At 34.7% G+C, this 20,459-nt stretch overlaps 1 protein-coding gene across 1 annotated transcript in view; it reads left to right on the top strand.

The window, feature by feature from the left end:
• The window catches only part of SCN1A (sodium channel, voltage-gated, type I, alpha subunit), a 74,535-nt gene that overhangs the window by 27,608 nt on the left and 26,468 nt on the right, over nt 1–20,459 (top strand). Inside the window, 7 exon segments of the mRNA XM_009325401.1 lie at nt 1,222–1,395; nt 2,022–2,378; nt 3,084–3,566; nt 6,746–6,863; nt 8,330–8,484; nt 11,174–11,347; nt 13,846–13,968. Coding sequence (XP_009323676.1) covers nt 1,222–1,395; nt 2,022–2,378; nt 3,084–3,566; nt 6,746–6,863; nt 8,330–8,484; nt 11,174–11,347; nt 13,846–13,968 — 1,584 coding nt within the window.

The raw sequence follows: 20,459 nt of genomic DNA, 5'->3' as shown, positions 1-20,459 counted from the left end.
CTGACATAAACCCCTTCTGCAATATAGAGGCTCTCAGGGTTCGCCTGCTCTAGTAGTTCCACTTTAAAGCTCCTTGAGAACCTCACCGTCCTGATTGTTAGGAACCTAAGCCAGCATTTCTAACTGTATTTATTCATTTCTCCCTCTTCCTCAGTGTTTCCAATCCTGTAGCTTAAAAAAATAGTAACCTTTCCCTCTCTGGTGTTTATATCTGGAACGTATTTAAAGACTGTAATAAAACCTATCTTGAGCATTGGTGTTCCTAGGCAGAGCAAGTCGGACTCCTCTTCTCCATCTCCTGATTATCCCAGTTAGATTATTCTTTTTAGCTGTCCCATTTTCTGTTCACCTTGCTTGAAAATGGGTTATCAAAACAAAAAAAAGAAAGCATTTCAGAGCAGGGCTCAGGCAGCCTTTAATGGTGGCTTTAGTACATTCCTATCCTACAGGAAATTCTTCTAAGGCTTCTCTTAAAGCTACTCAGGGTCACTACCTTGGTGGCTCCTAAATATGATTCCTACTTCATTCAGCATAGCATCCCATGATGAGAAACCATTACCAGCAATATCATGTTTAAAATGCATTCTTAAATGCTCTTTCATTCCTGACATTAAAGTGATTGAGCCAATCATCACCTTCACTGAACTTACTGGCAACACCCAGGTGGAAGTTCCTTAGCTTCAGCAAATTGTTGTATCTCAGTTGATCCTCATCTGGTATAAATAACCGTATCTCTGTTGAACTGAATGGGATTATGGCAGGTTATACCAGCAAAGAAGCTGCCCTCTGGAGTCTTAGATTTGGCCTCATTCATGCTGCTGTATAACGTAACTAGTATACCAAGAAAGATGTTATACCATGTAATTTCTTGGAAAGCATTCTGTTTTATGTTGTGAAAATCAAATTTGGGATATTGTTTGTACAGTACATGAGAAAGTCCATATCCTGATAGAGTTGAAATTGGATTATAAATGTTATAAAACAGAAGTTTATGTAATTTGTTTAGTATAAAATTTAATTAATTGAAAAAATTACTTGGTTTGTATGGCACTTGTTAAGGGAAGGTGAGCATAATAAATCACTACAGTTCACTGAACTATTTTTAAGAGTCAGTTTTGTATAAGACATTGCAGATATGTAGCTTCAATTAAAAACCTAGACAACAGCTAAATCTGTAATATATATTTCACAAAGAAATAACAAACTGCATTTTGAATGCAGGTCTTCACTGGAATCTTCACAGCAGAAATGTTTCTCAAGATAATTGCAATGGATCCTTACTATTATTTCCAGGAAGGCTGGAATATTTTTGATGGTTTTATTGTAACCCTTAGCTTGGTTGAGCTTGGTCTTGCAGATGTGGAAGGACTGTCCGTTCTTCGATCATTCAGATTGGTAAATATGCATCAATTGCACTGATTTTTCAGTGGGGCTTCATTAAAATAATATATTTTTTTGCCTTAAAAATTTGCTTGATGTCTGCCATGATACTGATCCTGATGTTTCTTTCATTAGTACAAATCCTTATTACTTGTGGTGTCTTACATTCTTCAATGGGAACTGATAGAGATCCAGACAAATAGATAGCAATGGGTGCCCTGGGCCTATTTCCAACGTATGTATTGTATATACACACTTAAACATCCTGCTATGCAGAAACAAATCGACTCAGATGTATTGTGCTCTGATTGGCATCACAAGAATAGATTTGCTCTACAAATACCAGTAGAAAAGTGGCCCAGATGATTTTAACAGACGAACCCTAGATTTTAAATTCCATCTAATATGACCGGTAGCTTCTTTGGCCTTCAGCAACAGCTATGCTTTGAGGATATCAAGCTCTAACTTCACAAAATTTTGTTGACTGACCCTTCCATCTTCATCCTTTTAGACAAGAGGATACCCTCTGAACAGTCATACCCAGGGCATATTTTGCAGTAATATCCTTCCACAAATTCACTTTAAAATATCTTTGTGTCTTTCTTGTAGGTTGTCCTAACAATATTTTTCTTTTCTTCCAGTTACGAGTTTTCAAATTGGCAAAATCTTGGCCAACTCTAAATATGCTGATAAAAATTATTGGTAACTCTGTGGGAGCTTTGGGTAATCTGACTCTGGTCCTGGCCATCATTGTCTTCATTTTCGCTGTGGTTGGGATGCAGCTGTTTGGGAAAAACTACAAGGAATGTGTCTGCAAAATTGCAAGTGACTGTGTACTTCCACGCTGGCACATGCAAGATTTTTTTCACTCTTTTTTGATCGTATTTCGAGTGCTGTGTGGAGAATGGATAGAAACGATGTGGGACTGCATGGAGGTTGCTGGCCAAGCCATGTGCCTTACAGTCTTCATGATGGTCATGGTGATTGGAAACCTAGTGGTATGTAATCACAGCATTAGCAAAAAAAAATTTGGCAATAGAGAGGGCTCAATCCTAAAATGAACTAAGTGCTTTGGCTCTACTTCAACAAAGCACTTAAGCAGGTGGTTTCAAGCAATGTTTAAAGTTAGGCTTAAGAGCTTTTTTGGATTGAGAATAGAGTATTCTGCAATATCAAAATCATAAGAATGTTAGAGTAGCCATTTAGTCACATTCTTAATTTGTCTTTTGGCTCTTTATAAATATTTTGTGCTTCAAATAATTTTAGTTCATGGGCTCTTTATAAACCATTTGCTGTGGATTTTTAAATTATTTATCCCGTATGATTAGTCACCTAAATAATCTAATTTCTACTGTGTGATGGGATAAATTAAACTTCTTAATGATGCTGAATAGCAAATCTGTTATCTCCATTTTTAGATTATAAGATTTTGCACCAAAATATTTATATACTGTGAGGATTTAAAAACACATTTACAGATATTAGTCAGTTGTAGGAATATTTTTGAATAGTGACCAGGACCTAAGCAGAATTTTAGAAGCTTAGTTTTTTTATGGAGAAGAGAAAAAGTTTTGAGGGTCCTTTTCTTTGCTTATGGTGAATTATTGGGATTTCAGTCTTCGATGTCACTAATATGACAGATTTTAATAAAATAAGTGTTCTTGGGATAAAGTCTAGAATGTCCCTTTTTTATCTTTCTGCAGGTACTGAACCTCTTTTTGGCCTTGCTCTTGAGCTCATTTAGTGCAGACAACCTTGCCGTGACAGATGATGACAATGAAATGAATAATCTCCAAATTGCTGTAGCAAGAATGCAGAAGGGCATAGATTATGTGAAAAGAAAAGCACGCGAATTCATCCAAAAAGCTTTTGTTAAAAAACAAAAAGCTTTAGATGAAATCAAACCACTTGAAGATTTGAACAACAAAAATAGCTGTATTTCTAACCATACAACCGTGGAACTAAGCAAAGACCATGACTATATTAAAGATGCGAATGGAACAACTAGTGGCATAGGCACAGGTAGCAGTGTGGAAAAATACATAATTGACGAAAGTGATTACATGTCATTCATAAACAACCCAAGCCTCACTGTGACAGTGCCCATTGCTGTGGGTGAATCTGACTTTGAAAATCTAAACACAGAGGAATTTAGTAGTGAATCAGACCTGGAAGAAAGCAAAGAGGTATTTAGATATTTTGTGCATTTCTCTCTGGTCTTTTGAGTATTTTTCTTTTTTTCAGCATAAGCCAGTGTATTCAGTTCTTGATCATCTGTTATTTTGACACTTCTTTGTACATGGGCATAAATGAGTGTATAAAGGAGGTTTTAATTGTTGATGAACAAAAGCGTGAGAAAGGGTTGAAAATTACAGTCTCCAAGAGGAGATAAGAGGCCAGGCAATGGGAGACCAAACTAATCCATAAGAACTGTTTATGGGCCATATGGTAGTTGCAACAACTGGTAGAGCAGGGTAGTGCCTTAGCTATAGCCTTATTCCACCAGAAACTTTTGTTTGCCTCCTGTAACAAGGGTCCCATGGGGAGTGTCATACCTCTCTCTGCCACTCAAAAAATCCCCCTCTATGGGATTTTTTTGTGAGCAGGTATAAACCAGAAAACATAGAGATAGTGTATGTATTTCCTTTAGACACTGGAATTCTTTTAGGTTTTAAAATTGTCAGCTCTTCTAGACCTGGATTCGCACAAAAAGAAGTTCTAACCATAGACTCTTCCATACACTTTAAATTCACTTAGTTGTTAAAACTGAAAAATAGTATCAACAGACGGAAATATCTCATGTTGCTAAGGGAATGCCAAAGCAGGATACAGATATAAAGCCTTCTTAAGAACTGTATTTTTAAAAAACATATTAAGACTATAACTGTTCCTTTACATGACTTTTTGTCTGTGGCTATTTTAACAAAATAATTTAAATTGATTTGATAACATAATTTGCAAAACAACTACACCCCCAGTGACTTAGTTTGTTGACATTTTAGTCAAATCAGAAAATTATCTTTCCAGACACTTAACAAAATTAATTTTCTGACTTGAGGAACCTCAACCTTAAACTAGCTAGTTTCTATTCTGGTAGCAATCTAGATTCTTTGTGAGATAGCTCATCTTCCCCCACCACTGTTGTATGCTAACAGTACTTCAGACACCTAATTTTAGGCTAGCTGAATTCTGTACTTCAGTGGGTATAAGCCCTCTAGTGTTCTCAACAAAACCCAGTGTTAAGCTAAGTTCAATCTTTGGATCCTCCCCCGAGAAAGGAGACCTGTACAAAACAGCCTCTCCCCATGGCAACCTATTTCAGAGACAGTGCATTGTTCCCATTTCCCAATTCATATCTGAAGCATTAATATTTCTTTTCCTGTTAAATATTAGCCAGAATGTATTATAATTTGGCTTTGACTCAAGCTTCTGAACTGCTGCAACAATAGAGGTTATAGGAATGTATTTGAGCACATTATGAACTTGCCCTAGCAGGAAGAATTTCTAAATAAAACAACATTTAAACAAAGATCCATTGGAAAAAAATGACTGGTCATCTACTCTTCCCACAACTACCTTAATGCTGGCCAGTCTAGTCCAGTCTGCTAACCCATCATAGAGCAAGCAGTCAAATGGAGTGACACAAGCTGGTTTATGACTGACCAATGGGGAATAGATTCAGTTTAGGAAAGCTTTCTGTAAATGTGCTGCTACCTGTAGGACCAGGTTTACCTTTTATCTCATTGAGAAAGTACTAAGACATTTCTGACTTCCTCCAGAAGCTTATGAAAGAGCATTCTGTTATACAGTTTTCCGTGGAAAATCAATCTAGCAGTGTTGTTTTGGCTTTGAGTCCAACTCCTTATTTTATATTGACTGTTAGTATAATGGGACTGTAAAAAAGGAATTATAAACACCAGAACAGCAGAGCCTTTGAATTAGCTGAGTTTTTGATGAGAGCCCACTTAGAAAAGACTGTATGGATTCTCTACTTCTCAGGCCAGAGGGCACTAACAGGCGAGTTGCAGCTGGCTTCAGACCATACTGAGTTTTTCAGTACCATTCCTGGAGTTTTACAGTGCTGGCCAGAATCCTTTTTTGCTGATTGGTTCAGCTCTAAAAGTGGGGGGTTTCTGTGGGGGTTTTGTTTGTTTGGTTGGTTTGGTTTCGTTTGGGTTTTTTTTTTCAGCTGAGTACTCTTTTCTCTCTTAGCAAAGTAACAAATTAATCATCTTAAAATTATAAATTACACTGTTAATTTCACAGAGCTTAATTTTAGTGTGCAAAAAGTAGGGGACACTAATATTACTGAATGAATGATGAAATTAACTAAAAACTGGCTACTTAAAATATTACAGATTTTATTAAGCACCATGCAACTCAATGTCAATGAGTCCTGGAATTGTTACTGAAAAATGGACTGGCTACTGCTTTAGTAAGAGTTTTGTTGTCAGGGATTAGGGATTTTTTTGTTGTCAATATCAAAAAGCCTGCTGCAACCTAGTATTGATGAACCTATATTGCATTATTTTATTTACCTCTACATCCTTAAATAAGTTTCCTTCACAATTTCTACCTGATCTTTAGCCGTGATACCAACCAGCTAGATTGCATCCAGGTCCCAGCTGCCTGTTGCAATGCTTTGAGAATTTTTAGGATAGGATTAGCTTAAGTGCATTCAGTTTTTTAAAATTTGGTTTCCACCTTCCACTCCTCTCTTTTTATGCTCATCATGTTATTGAAAATTTGATTAGGTTATAAAACACAATCTGATGTTTTATGGGCTATCTTTAATCTACCTCAGCCTTATTGTATGCAGCTTCTGCTTCACTCTGAGCTAGACTTTCAGCAATTTTAGTCTGAACTTGCTGACCTCTAAAGTATAGCCTTCTCTGCTGATCAGGGCTTTTTTCCCCTCATTCCTCTGAGCTCCCACCTCATTTACATAGTTATATTTAGGTTCTTACCTGCTTTTCAGTAGATGCTACAGATTCCTGCATATATATATTTAAGCTTCATTATTTCTATGTAGGTCAAGAGGTCACTGCCACTTATGGCTAGCTGTGGTCATAAATCTTTGCAGGCTTAGCATCATCACTCATATTTTTCAGTTTAAAGCACAGTTTTGTTTAAAGCCTTATCTATCACTGATACACCTTCTAGTTAATGAATCCATACAATGCAGAAGGAAAACCAAAGATTGCACAAATTTCACATAAGTTTATCAGCAATTTACTTATGTTGAATACTAGAACATTCAAAAACATGGCAGAATTATTTACTTATTCTGAAAACAGCTAATATTTGCTTTAAGAATATTTGCTATGCATTTGTGATACTTTCTTTTTTTTTTTTTACTTTACAGAAGTTAAATTTGTCTAGTTCATCTGAAGGTAGCACAGTTGATATTGGACTTCCTGCAGAAGAGCAACCAGAAGCTGAACCTGAAGAAGCCCAGGAGCCAGAGGCCTGCTTCACAGAAGGTGTTTGGAACAAAAATACTAATAATACTTATTCATGAAATATGGAATAATTATCTATTTAAACTAAGTATTAGTATTTATGTATTGAATTACTCTTTTGTTAATGTTTAAAATATGATTATTAGCGGTAGTACTTTTAGACCATAATTTACCGTATGAATACTGATACCACAATTATACTATGTATCAGATAAACAATTAAGAAAACATTTTATCAGAAATTTATCATTATTTTTAAAATAAGAAAAATATATTACTGAAAGTTTTATTTTAGTACAAACTACTGTACTTTCTGAGTTTAGTTACAGTCTCCTAGATAATAAAACACCACACTATTTTTATACCACTCTCCATAGATATCAAAGTGCTTTATAAAGTATACATTACTGAAACAGCTGTTGAGTGGTAAATAAAAACTGCACCTGGATGGTTTTGTGCAAAATGCTAAATGAACCTTCTACAAACTGGCAAAAAGAGAAGGAAGAGCCTTTGTGTGCCACCTGGGGCAAGAACAGTCTCACCTGGTGGACTCATTCATCTTTCATGCTTCCTTCTATTAGCCCTTTTAACAACTCAATAAAAGGAGAATCTGGTCATAAACTTTATTTGCAAAGGCATTTCCTTGTGAGGAACCTTATGGATGTGTACATCTAAAAGAGGTGGGGAAAGGAATAGGTTTAAAACAGTAATGTAAGGATACAAATGCCATTTTTGGTATCTGTAAGCAAAAGCTAGATTTAGAGTTTGGAAAATAAATGCTACTGTCAATGCTGGCGTTGGGTTATTTCTGGACATGGTAACAGACACTGAACTAGTAAGAAGTAGTACTGTAACAGACTTGGATTTGGCAAAGAAAATAAATACCATTATTGATTACTAGTATTTTTCTACCTAAATGAAAGAAGAAACAAAATCAAGTCAGCCGCTAAATCACAAAAGCTTAAATAAATTAAGGGCACAAGTTAGAGAAGTTAGCTGTACTGAAAAGCTCAGGACTCAGATAGGAGGCTTAGAATTTTTTCATACAATAAATGCAACATTGTCTGAATTTAGTATCCCAAAAAAAAGAAAGTACAATTTAATAACACTTGCCCATATCTTACTACATAAACCTACTATACATTCGTATGACTTTGTATATTTTTACTCATACTTTGTATTTTGTAATTTGGCTTCATGTTCCATGGACTTTTATCTTTTTGCGTGCACTGTATTGAGCACTTAGTTCTTGATAAATGAGAAATACTTTCTTCTCACTTGTTCATTTAATTGTAAATTCCAGTTGTCTCAGTGTTAAAATTTTGCTTTGGAGAAAAAGAAGGTCATCTAGGTGAAAATCTGTTGGGTTTTTACTAAATAGCACAGCTTCTGGAAAGGTAGCATTGTATCATTAGCAGAACGCATAACCAAAATTAACGCAATTCAACAAAATCTCTTCCCCCCCCAATACATATACTGTTTTAAAGGCTGTGTACGAAGGTTCAAGTGCTGTCAAGTAAGTATAGAAGAAGGGAGAGGAAAGCAGTGGTGGAACCTTAGAAAAACCTGCTTCAAGATTGTCGAACACAACTGGTTTGAGACTTTCATTGTCTTTATGATTCTCCTCAGTAGTGGAGCTCTGGTAAGTAAAACATGAACAGCGTGTCACAATGTTGTCAGAAAACACCTTAAAGGTTGGCTCTTCAAACATTGTTTTAACTTAGTTTTCTCCACCAGAAAGAACACACAATTCAAATGACAGGACTAAATTTTAGTCAGGCCTTTGAAAGAATGGTAGAAAAAGTCTCTTCTCAACAATATGTCAAAAAAAGAACAATTGATTAGAGAGAGCTTAACTCCTTTGCTGAAAGTGATAGTGATATGCCTGAAGCAGGGAGAGGGACAACATGTGAAGAAGAGAACATATTTAACTTGTTATTTGAATTTGCTTTCTAGTTTTACTGGTGTTTACTGATATAACTCAGGGAAAAGAACTGTCACTGATGAAAAAAGTGTGTGTAAGTAACTGTAATGGCATAAACAGCTCACAATACCTTGCAAGAGCCAGAGCTGGCTTATACAGTCTTATAAACGTTATGTGCTAGAACAGCAAGAAAGATTAAGACTGTGTGTTTGTAATTATTCCCTTCTAAAAATAAGAATTTATCATTTATGCTTCTAATTCAGCTTCTACTGACTCATACTCATGTAGACTAAAGGGGTATCTGTAAAAACATGAATTTGCTTTAAGGTTAACACGTATGTGAGAGCAGAATAAAAAGAAGCCAACCATAATATAAATATATAAAAATAAAATAAACAAATCCTGCCAATAATATGTTATTTCACAAATACAAATAATGACAAAGAATAAAGAAATTGGAGATGAACTGTTAAATAAAGGTGAGCCTGGATACATACTGAGCTGAAGTTTCTTAGGCAAACTACTTGCTCTGAGATAACGTAGAGTATATCTAGCATCTACCCTGGTAGATGCAATTACCCTTTGGTAAATTACTTAAGTTTCTACATCATAAAACAAAATTGTGTTGCAAAACTGTATTATAAACTCTTTAGACCACTTCCAACACTTTAAAATACTGTTAATTGTTAGCAGTTTATGATTATGCCTATCATTAGTTTTGGTTAACTCTTTAAGAATCATTTTGCTTTTGTTTGGTCTAATATCAACACAACCATCAAATAAGCAACTTTTACTCAACACCATGTGACACCTTCCCTGTGATTTGAAACCCTTGAAATAACAAAAGACTCACGTCTACACTATTGACTTTTGGTTCATGCTACCAAGTGGAGAAAACTTCTAGTGACAAGAATTTAAATGAGAGAAAAGTACTGGCAAGAGATCTGATAAAGGAGAGCTTCCATCATTGTATTTAGAGGAAGTTTGAGGTGAGATCCCACAGTGTTAGCATCTCACACTTGTGAACCTAAGGTGTGTGTCATCCACAGAACATTTATTTTGTGAAAATGCTTCAGAGACCAGGGATTAGCCCAAGCCTCTGGAGATGTGAGATCCTGCTCTGCCTTCAACTTCCTTTGTGATAGTGAAAAGGTCTCTTTGGACCTGCCAGTACTGTACCCCAATGTTCACCCCAAGGCCACACTCCAGGCGAGTCTCACTGTCGTTACAGCCAGGAAATCTGGCAGGCACAGGCACACCGCAGGCTGCCTGCAAACCCCCGCCCCAGGGGCATTCAGGCAGGGAGCAGACACTTCTAGCTGCCAAGAGCACTGCTAGCTTAGCCTCTGGCATACTCCCACCTATAAGAAGGAAATGATATGTGTTGGCTCTTCCCAGTTTTGTGAGAGGAAGTTGTTAGTGATTACATACAAGTGTCAGGTACCATAGTGCCTGATCTAAGTATCCAAAATTACTGATACACAGATGTTAATTCCATGATTGATAGACAAACACTAATCATTTGAACTGACAGATGTAAAGTGATTCAAAATCAGGCTGGGTAAAAATGATTGTTAATATCAATAAATATCCAAATCTTTGCAAGCTAGCAGATCATTCCTGTTCTTTCAATCCAATAAAATCAATTTTTCTCCATAAGAAATAATAGTATAATTAAAATTTACAAGCAATTAAAGGGAAAATTTCTTGGAGGACAGGCAGAATTTCTGAAAAGCAGAAGCTGTATGTTTTTTCAAATGTCTAAAAATGAAAACACACAAGAAGTGCAAATAGCATTACAAGGATCTCAGAAATTTTATGCATCTCATAAAATGCGAATAATACAGTAAAGCAGGTACTTAATTTAGATAAATAATTTTTTTTTAAGAAGGGAAGAACTTGTTTTATGTTTTATTACTTAAAATTTTCAAAAAGCAACAGGACTTAAAAACATAAGATCAATTGTATTGTCATTGTCCTGAAAACTTTACAGCCCTGGATTTTGAAAATGGATCTACCTACATACAAACCAAATGATCTCAGTAGAATTCAGTTCAGGCACACCACTCTGCAGAATCAGTGCTCTTTGTGAGTACCAAAAATTATCTGAGAAGAATAATTCACCATCAGTAATAAATAAATAAATAAAAACCTCTGACCAATGAACTGGTTGCTATGTAATATCTGCTTCTCCCTCCTGTAAGCTGGAAAATACAGTTCCATAGGAGAAAAACAGGTATATACTGAGTTAGCAGAAAAGAGACATAAGATAGAAGTGACACTCCCATGCCTTTTCTTGAAAAAAGATTACTTCCTTTTTTTGTTGCCTTTTTTTTTTTGTTACAACATGAATTATGTGCAGTAACAAAAAGGAGCAACAAATATCTTTAAATGTGTTTACCCATAGGCTTTTGAAGACATTTATATTGAACAGCGCAAAACTATCAAGACCATGCTGGAATATGCTGACAAGGTCTTCACTTACATCTTCATTCTGGAAATGCTGCTGAAGTGGGTGGCCTATGGCTATCAAACATACTTTACTAATGCCTGGTGCTGGCTGGACTTCCTGATTGTCGATGTATGTAGTATATTTCCTAAGTGCTACTTTTATATTTATCTGATTTTTTAAAATTACTTGCTCTATTTTACTTTTCAATTTAAAAAGGCAGATGGAAAAAATTTCATTTTTCTCTGTCTTTCCCTTTACGCTTACAACACTGCCTTCCTATACCACAGAGTTAAAGAAAGACTGAAAGTTCTCCAGCTAACAAAAGTACCTCACATGGTAGCCCTACAAGCAGTTACAGGGTTTATCCCAGCACTGTTGCTGAAAGAGGTAGTGCTGTCCTCCGTTCTGCCCCTGGCAGCTCATTCCCATCTTCAGACCTGCCTTCCTCCCTGCTCTGGTCTAAGTCGCATCTAGCATTTAGATGGGTGTCTGGTCCACCAGACATCAGACACTTATCTGGATTAAAACTCCTCTGGCAAGAAAACAAACATCATGTCCACAGATTTCAGCATATGGCTGAATTAGGGTTTTACAAGGAATGCAAGATATATCTGTAGCATTGGTGGTGCGACTGACTTAGTATTAAAAGTCCAATGAATATTACAGAACTTGCAATCTTCACAGCTGTGTTTGAAATCAGGCTCAATAATCTTCCCTGCAAGTATTATCTAGCAGTTATAACTCTACTGTGCTGTGCTGTGAAATGGGGGAGACCATTTCTTGATGTATTAATGCAATTATGGAGCATTTAAAAAAAAGTAATGTCCCAAGTATGCACCCTTGAGAAAACCTCCAATGTGCAGAAACACAAACTGTTTCTGCTGCCTATGAAGTTCTGTGTGTGAAACTAAAATAGTATGTTTTACGTAGTTACAAAACCACAATCAGTCACTACATTTTTAAGATAGAAATTTCTGGTAAAACTTATACAAAAACCAAATATTAAACAAGCTCAACTTTGAAATTAAGTTGCATTTTGTCTTGGTTTCAATGACTTAGAAACAGACACTGAAAAGGTAAAAGGTGAAATTCATAAGCAGTTATTGACCCAAAGAGTTGCTAAAAATCCAACAGTTTCTGAATGTATTCCCAGCGTACAAGGGCTAATCAAAGCAGTTCATTTTCTTGAGCTTTGTTTTGTGACTGGTGCCTACAACCTTTTTGATTGGTGTACATTATGGATTAAATATATCTAGGATTCAACTTCACATATACAGCTACAGATAACCACGTTCAAACATAGTACTCATACAAAGAAAGTACCCTCTCTTTGGAAAACACTTTCGTTCTTTAGTATCTAAATTCTTCTCAAAATGGTTACCTAAGTGGCACCTAGAGCAAAAAAGCTTAAAGAAGCATGCAAGCAGTTCCTTTTCTAAACTCATTTTCACTAATATTTGACCTTATTTAAATCATAATATCCCAAACAGCCATCCTGTGAATGTGTCTGAATAAGCTCATGATTAAATCCTGGATTTACACACCTGGATATTTTCTTTAATTTGTCTTTAGATTATGGCAGCTTGAAAGCTTGAAAGTTTTCAGTAGTATGATGAATGTGCTGGAGAAAGAAATTGAGGTTTCAGAAGGACCTAGTTTTGTGGGTTGCTAGAGCTCAGGATTGACATGTACAGAAAAGCTATTAACTTTTAAAAGCTAAAGATTTCACATATAATGCTTGTTTTTAAATACGGTTCATAAAGAGCACTGTCCTAGAGTTCTCTTTACCTGATGCATTGTTCTTTATAATGAGATCATTGTGCTATTTTTTGGCCCAATAAATAGGTAAGGAATTAGAACAGGGTAATGAAGGAGCATTTAGGGGAAATGGGAAGAAAACAGAAGGTATTATTTTGGACAGGAGCCATAGTAAATGTAGACAATATGGTATTTCTCACTGAGGTAGAGATGTAGAGACATAGAATACAGGCCTGTGAATATAAGATTTTATTACCCCTGCTGCCTATGGAACTGTTCTTATAAGGTCTTTAAGAAACAGCATAATCCAGGTTATTGTCAGTCTGTACAGCACATAAATTCAGCAGTCAGGCAAAAGGATCAGTCAGTGTAACTGAATACAGAAAAAATAATCCTTTCTACCAATTTCCAGAGGAGCAATGTTGCTCTGTGACCCATCTGTTAATTCAAAACAGGCTTCAATCATTTCCCTTTCAGTTGCGGGCAATCACACGGGCATTATCAGCTATAATTACTGATCCCAACAGCATTGTAGAACAAAGGAAAAATGAGAGCAATACCTAAATTGGTAAAAAGGAGAGATTAATTTAATATGCTTTTTGTGGTTTTAAATGCCCTCAAATCACTAGCAAGATATGAAATTCAGAAGTATTAATGTTTCCAGATATTGTTACCTTATGATATTTTTGTTTGTTTATTCCCCTATCCTACTCTTCTTTCATATTACCTCTTTTTTTTTTTTTATTTAAAAGACTTCCTATTCCTGAACAAAGTGGTCCAAAATTAGATTCTTCTAAAGAAGTTTATATTTCACATCTATGGTATGTAAAGTACAATATAATAATTTTTACTTTCCTGTTTTCATATAGGTCTCTTTGGTTAGCTTAACAGCAAATGCATTGGGTTACTCTGAACTTGGTGCCATTAAGTCCCTTAGGACACTAAGAGCTTTGAGACCTCTAAGAGCTTTGTCACGATTTGAAGGCATGAGGGTAAGACAACATGAAAGAATCTGAAACTATGCATGCATAGAAAGAATCCATGCATGTAGAATAAGGAATGACAAGTCCATGCAGACAGGCTGCACTATCTTTTTATCTATTGCATATCTTTTACTAACAGATAAGCAAAAAGCTTCATCAATTCACCTAAATCCATATGCAATATCACATAGAAGTTACATTCATTAAGGTTACTTTACTTTCTAGCCAATCTCAGGAGTTTTCCATATAAGGCTTTGAAATTACCAACTATGAACTCTCTTAACAGACACTTCATAATGAATAAAATGTAACAAGTTTTTATTAATTTTTTACTGGTAAACATATCACCATATTTATACAGGAATCTAATTTAGCATTAGTTAATAAAGATATTTTCTGTTACCAGTAGAAATCCTTCATTTTTCTTCATATTTGATAAACCACCTTTGGTCTAATCCCACTGAACTTTACCAGATGGTACTAGAGATACATTCATACCTGCTAGTGGTCTAAATCTATTTCTGAGTTTGGCTGACTTTAAAAACAAATCAAGTTATTTGATTTCTCTATGAAATTATTCTCTTTGTAAGGTAAACGCTTTTCTTATTCCAACAAATCTCTATTCAATATTCAATACAATGTATATAAGGTTATTTCTTACTTATTCTGAGTAACTTAGAGACCCTGCTTACTATTCATCTCACTCAAGAAAGCATTTTAACTTATTTTTTCATTTGTTTATACCTTCTGTTCCTTAAAGCCACTGAATACAAACTAACTCTATATGCATGTCATTGAAATATCTTTTAAGAGAATGCTTTTTGCTACTTCATGGAAACATAAGAGGAAACAATGCACTAATGAATTTCAAGTCAATTATAAACAAATGGAATAGCCTGGAATATACTGTCTGAACAACCTTTAGATACAAATCTAAGCTTAATCAAGTCGAACTGAGGCTTAGAATTAAGTTCCTTAAATTGTATTCATCAGGCTACATATCTCTACTTCAGAATGCATCAGGAAAAAATATTGTTAACCAATGATTGCTAGATTAATAAATTTCAGTTTCATATAGCAAATTGACTTCTAACAGTTTTCTCATCATTTGAAATTCATGAATTGATATTCAGCAGGGTAAGAGCTGGTCAAGTACTACAGAATGTACGAATTTTCATTTAAGTTTGGAATGACTATTTGATTTAGCCATTTTCTCTTTGTCTTTCTTTGTACTTACTGTTCATGAACATTCAGATAAATGTGGTTTTGTGTAGAGAAATGTCGGGAAATTGCTGTCAGCTTTACTTTTTTAATAATGTTCTGGTCAGCTGCAGGAGGACTGGGAGACCAGTATAGAAGTTACACAGGGACAAGAAATGCAGCTTTTTAGATGATGTTGGAAAAAACAGATCATTTCTAGAAAGAAAATGTCAAAATTTATTGCCAAATGTTTTATTCCATTTTTCTGTATCCTTACATGATTGCCTTAGTAAATTTTCCACTTAGAAGATTTAGGATATTCATGCTCAAAGTGCCTGCTATTTGAAATCTGTTTACTGCTTTCCCTTATTTCTCACTGAATAACTATGAAACTAAGCCAGAAGGCCAATCATATGGTAGTATTTCAGATACACAACAGGAATAATTCACAAGCAACTTACTGTGCAAGAATCATAGACAAGCCTGGAAAAGCAAAAAAGGCTTCAGCTCTGTACTCCAATATTAATGATAATCAATGAAGTACCTGATTCCAGACACTTCGCCAATTTGACTGGCCAACTGTATAGGTCTTATCTTTACTATTAGTTACATGTATTTCTGAAAACGGTTTTTCCAAAGCACTTGGCAAGTATTCACAACAGCTCATTGACAGATAGTAGCATTACTTTATGAATGACTCACGAACAGTAAAAAGATTCAAATAACAAATAATTGACCAGCTCATGATAAGACTATAGTCAAATTACAGTCTTCTCAGAAACTGAGTTCATTTCATAAAAATCCTTAAAACAGATTCTTTTATCTGCCAACAGAAAGTAAAAATACATCAACCCTCTTTGCTTTCTTATATTGCCTATACCTACACTGAGCTGTGACAAAGCAAGCTGAGTTTTTATTCAGCATGTATTTATAATTTGAATGTTTACCCCTATGTTCAAAACCGTGAAAATTTTGCCTTGAAAATATAAGAGATCATACGTATTCCACAAAAGTCCTTGTATGTAAAAAGCTCTGCATCATTTTGTAAAACAATCTGCTAAGTTCTCAGCTACTTTAAATCAATCTTGTTCTTAAATAAGTTTACCATTCTGGTGACTTGGAAGAATACAGCATTTTACATAGTAAATATTAATAACTATTCTGTTATCCCTAAATATGAAACATACTTCACTTTTTAAGTTACATTTTTACAAGTCTACAGTTATACTCTGCAGTTACAACTTAATTTTGTAATTATGCTGTTTCATAAATGGGATAAATTCTCTTTCCAAAGTGAATATAAGATATATGAATCACTTGCACCAAAATAGGGTACAAGTGGTCCATAACCTGTGTTTGCCTTGAGCACAGAAGTGAATTTTGCCATATTAAAGGCATTTAAAATATCTGCTAGTATACTGAATTCTGAGAAATTTTAATACTTTCTATAGTGAATCTCAAAACCAACTCCACCCAGATGCTGGAAGGCAAAGTAAAGAATTGCTTTAATTTAATTTAAATTTCTGTCTTAGGGTTTATATTCTCATCTCAATTAGTGTACGTACTGAGCAGAAGTATCTGCAAACTGAGATTTGAATATACCCATTGCTTTTTGTTTAGCTTTTTAGTACTTGCAATATAATGCTTTTGCGCTAATTCTGAATTGGTATGCTACTTGTAAATGTAGAATACTGAGTATACATTGCTTTGCTGAGTTAGAGAATTAAGTGACAATAAAGCATGCATTTGTGTCTAATTTCACAAAATAAAGCATGTCATGCCGTGCTTGATTTATTTATTAGAGAAATAGTAGAAGGCAGCAAACAATCTGAAATCCACTTGCACTTTCAGTTTTGCATGCCTTATGCATATTTCTGGCTGATGGCTTTAAACATTTACTGTATTTCAAATTTCCAGTCCAATTTCATAACTTGTAAAACTAAATTAGAGTACTTGATGTCTTAAATATCCTCTAAAATTCCATGGCTGTTCCTTAGATTCCCTTACCAGGAAAACGATAATGAGGCATTTTCAAGAATACCGCAAACTTCATTAGTAGGAAAGAAACATTTCTCATACGATTGAGTTATAAAACATAACATCAAGTGTCTGTCATTACAGGTTCACAACTAGTAACAGGCTATATATTTCTATTTCATATAGGATAACCTTTCTTCAGCTCGGATGGGGTGGACCACTGGTTCCTCCCCTTATCTGTATTATGGGTACAGTATTGCCCCCTTTTCTACCCTTAATGATTACAGTGTGACTAATCGCTACATTGTGTATTTAGGGTTAGAAGGAGAGACAATCTCATTTGAGAATCTCAGTAGGAGCAAAAGTAGATTATATATATTCACCCTACACCCCTTCTTAATTTCTTTAAATCTTTGGAAATAATCCTTTGAAATTTCTGATGTTACAGAAATAACATGAAAACTTTTGAGAAAATCAGTATTGTTATTTAGAGTTATCTGAGTCCTTTTTGCAGAGGAAAAGTACCTCAGCTATTTTTAGATTTTTAGATGCTTTTCTAACTGAGATTAAAAATGGCTTTCTTTAAGAATTCGAATCTGGCTTTTGCCCTGTTTTGGAAAGATCAGTGTTTTACTCTGTTACTCAATTTATAGCTATATACATTCAAAAATATCCCATAGAAAGTTTTGAGCATTACTTGTAATACATTAAGCACACACCAAAACACTATGATCTGAATAGTCACAACTATAGATATTTATATAATTGCGGTTTAAATTTTTGCATAATTTATAACCCCCTATATGTTACATTAAGTAAATCACTCCAAGTGTATATAGATAACACGAGACATCATATAACATATATAATCCTTTCTTGGAATCTGAATTCAGTCATCTTTGGCCTGTGTTGGAAACTAGTTTTTGTAATTTTTATAAAATGCAAATAACAATATTATTTTTGTAGTATCTTTCTTGGACTTTAGAAACGTCCTGCAGGAGACATGTCAGTGATATAAAAAATTTGCATTCATCATCAGATCCTTAGAAAAATCCAGTTCTTAGACTACAACCCTTGCAAGCACTGACTGTAGGAGGGTGTCATTAGTGCAGGGGTTTTTATAGCTTCAGTGAAAATGATGTATCAACATAAACAGCATTCACTGTAAATTTAGCATCTTATCTCACAGTGAATTATGTATTCACTCTCAAGAAAGTGTATTCACTATCTTTTGCAAGTTTCTCTTAAATGTAGAGGAATATATTTTGTTGATGAAAAGATAATACGCTTTGGAGGATTTTTTGAGGACTGTGATCTTATTCATTACCTTGAGTTTTAAGGAAAGTCTATTAGAAGTGTTATGTCTCCTGAAAGACAATTAAAAATTTACAAACTTCAATGTAGGAAGACCATCTGTATAGATATTCATAAATCATACAGGAAATACCTTAGTATTTTGAGATTTTTCTTAGACTGTAATTCTACAATGAGAAGAGAACTTCTGAAGGAGTTTCTTATATAATTAAGACTGATAAAATTGTTGTCCAGAGTTGTGTTTGTTGTATCTTGAAGAAAATCCTTACTTTTAGGATCAAAATTTAATGAAATACATAATAGATTTTACATTTTAATTAAAAATGTTAAAGAACACATAAAGGTCAATAACATTTCATTTCTGCAACAGGAAGAGCAAAAAGGTTTTTTTTTTCACTGCATCCACTGAAATTTGAAGATATTGTTCCCACATAAAATAATTACTCTGTTTTCATGCTCGTGTGTATTTACAATATTTACCAGGTCTTCTCAAACAAATGCAGCCATATGATTTATTGCTTGGCAGATAATTACTGTATTTCATCATACAGTATGTTAAATTATGTCTTTTCTTCTATGTTGTCTTTAGAAGGATTTTGTCGTATACTTGATTTCTGGTGAGAAACAGAATCGAAGCTGCTCCGGGAACTGCACTATTTTCTTAAATCCAACAGTGTAGCTTGGTTTTAATAGACTGTTATGTGAATAAGAAATGCTTCTGTTGCTACTTTAACCAAGTTAAATTTTCTGATAAAAGCTAGGACAGAACTGCAGAATCATTGAGGTTAGGAGGGACCTCCTGAGATCATCTAGTCAAACCTCCCTGCTAACAGTTCTAGCGTTCCAAGATACAAACTCACCACCCAATAGCATGAAATTTTTCCAGCACAAAGTGTTATAAAAATAGTTTGTGTGTTAAGTGTTTGAGGAAGTATTTTGTTTTCTTTGAAGATATCGGAAACATTCTTCAGTCAGCTGCACTTGTATAGTAACAATTAAGGCAAAGTAGAAAAGACTGCAATTGTTAAGGGAGTGATTTTCTTTTCCTCTGAGATCTTTTATCTCTTGCTTCAACTTTTTTTGTTCATTACTGTCAAGATTAAGATTTAATTGTACCTCCTTGTCAGGTCTCTCTGATTCCATCTGTCTTCTCGTTGCATACTCTCAGTTAAATCCAATTTTTTCTTTATAATTGCTGCTTTAAATGGTAGTTTTCTAATAATCTTCACCCTGTATTCCTAATACAGTCTTCATTTTACTCAAAAATTGACAACCTTGTCATAAATACTCAAATTTTTTCAGTTGTTTCACACGTGAGGTGCTTCTCATGCCAGTTCGAACACTCTGACAAAAGGCATTTCTTTCTTTCATGAAACAACCTTTTGTGCTTTTTTCTTGATTTAAATAATATTCTAGTCTCATTATCATAATTTACTTTTACATACTGTCTATTTGCTACTTTGTAGTGATCCTGAATTAAGGAAGCATTAGTTTGCTAGAATAAGATTTCAGTTTTATTTTTTCCTTTATTTCTAACTTTTCTAAACATTTTTCTATATGTTATTTAATTCTGGGCTTACATAATCATAGGTCATGTAGTTAAGAATAAATTATATGTATGTACATGGCATTAAGGCAAACTGTGTAGCAAAGGTGGCAATATTCTAGTTCCTTTACTATGCACTTCTTAAAGGCAAAATCCATAAAATACCTCTAATTTTGATTGGAGGATAGAGAAAAGACAAAGCCAGACTCTTCTCAGATGTGCACAGTGATAACAAGCGGCAACGGACACAAGTTGGATTATGGGAAATTCTTATTTGATTGTTGTGGTTTAACCCCAGCCAGCAACTAAGCCCCACGCAGCTGCTTGCTCGCTCTCCCCCAGTGGGATGGGGGAGAGAATCAGAAGGGCAAAAGCGAGAAAACTGGTGGGTTGAGATAAAGACAGTTTAACAGGTAAAGCAAAAGCCGCGCATGCAAGCAAAGCAAAACAAGGAATTAATTCA

This window comes from Pygoscelis adeliae, unplaced genomic scaffold, assembly GCF_000699105.1.
Source record: "Pygoscelis adeliae isolate BGI_AS28 unplaced genomic scaffold, ASM69910v1 Scaffold106, whole genome shotgun sequence".
Classification (NCBI taxonomy): domain Eukaryota; kingdom Metazoa; phylum Chordata; class Aves; order Sphenisciformes; family Spheniscidae; genus Pygoscelis; species Pygoscelis adeliae.
The sequence above is the reverse complement of the archived record's forward strand: the minus strand, read 5'-3'. Positions and strand labels throughout refer to the sequence as shown.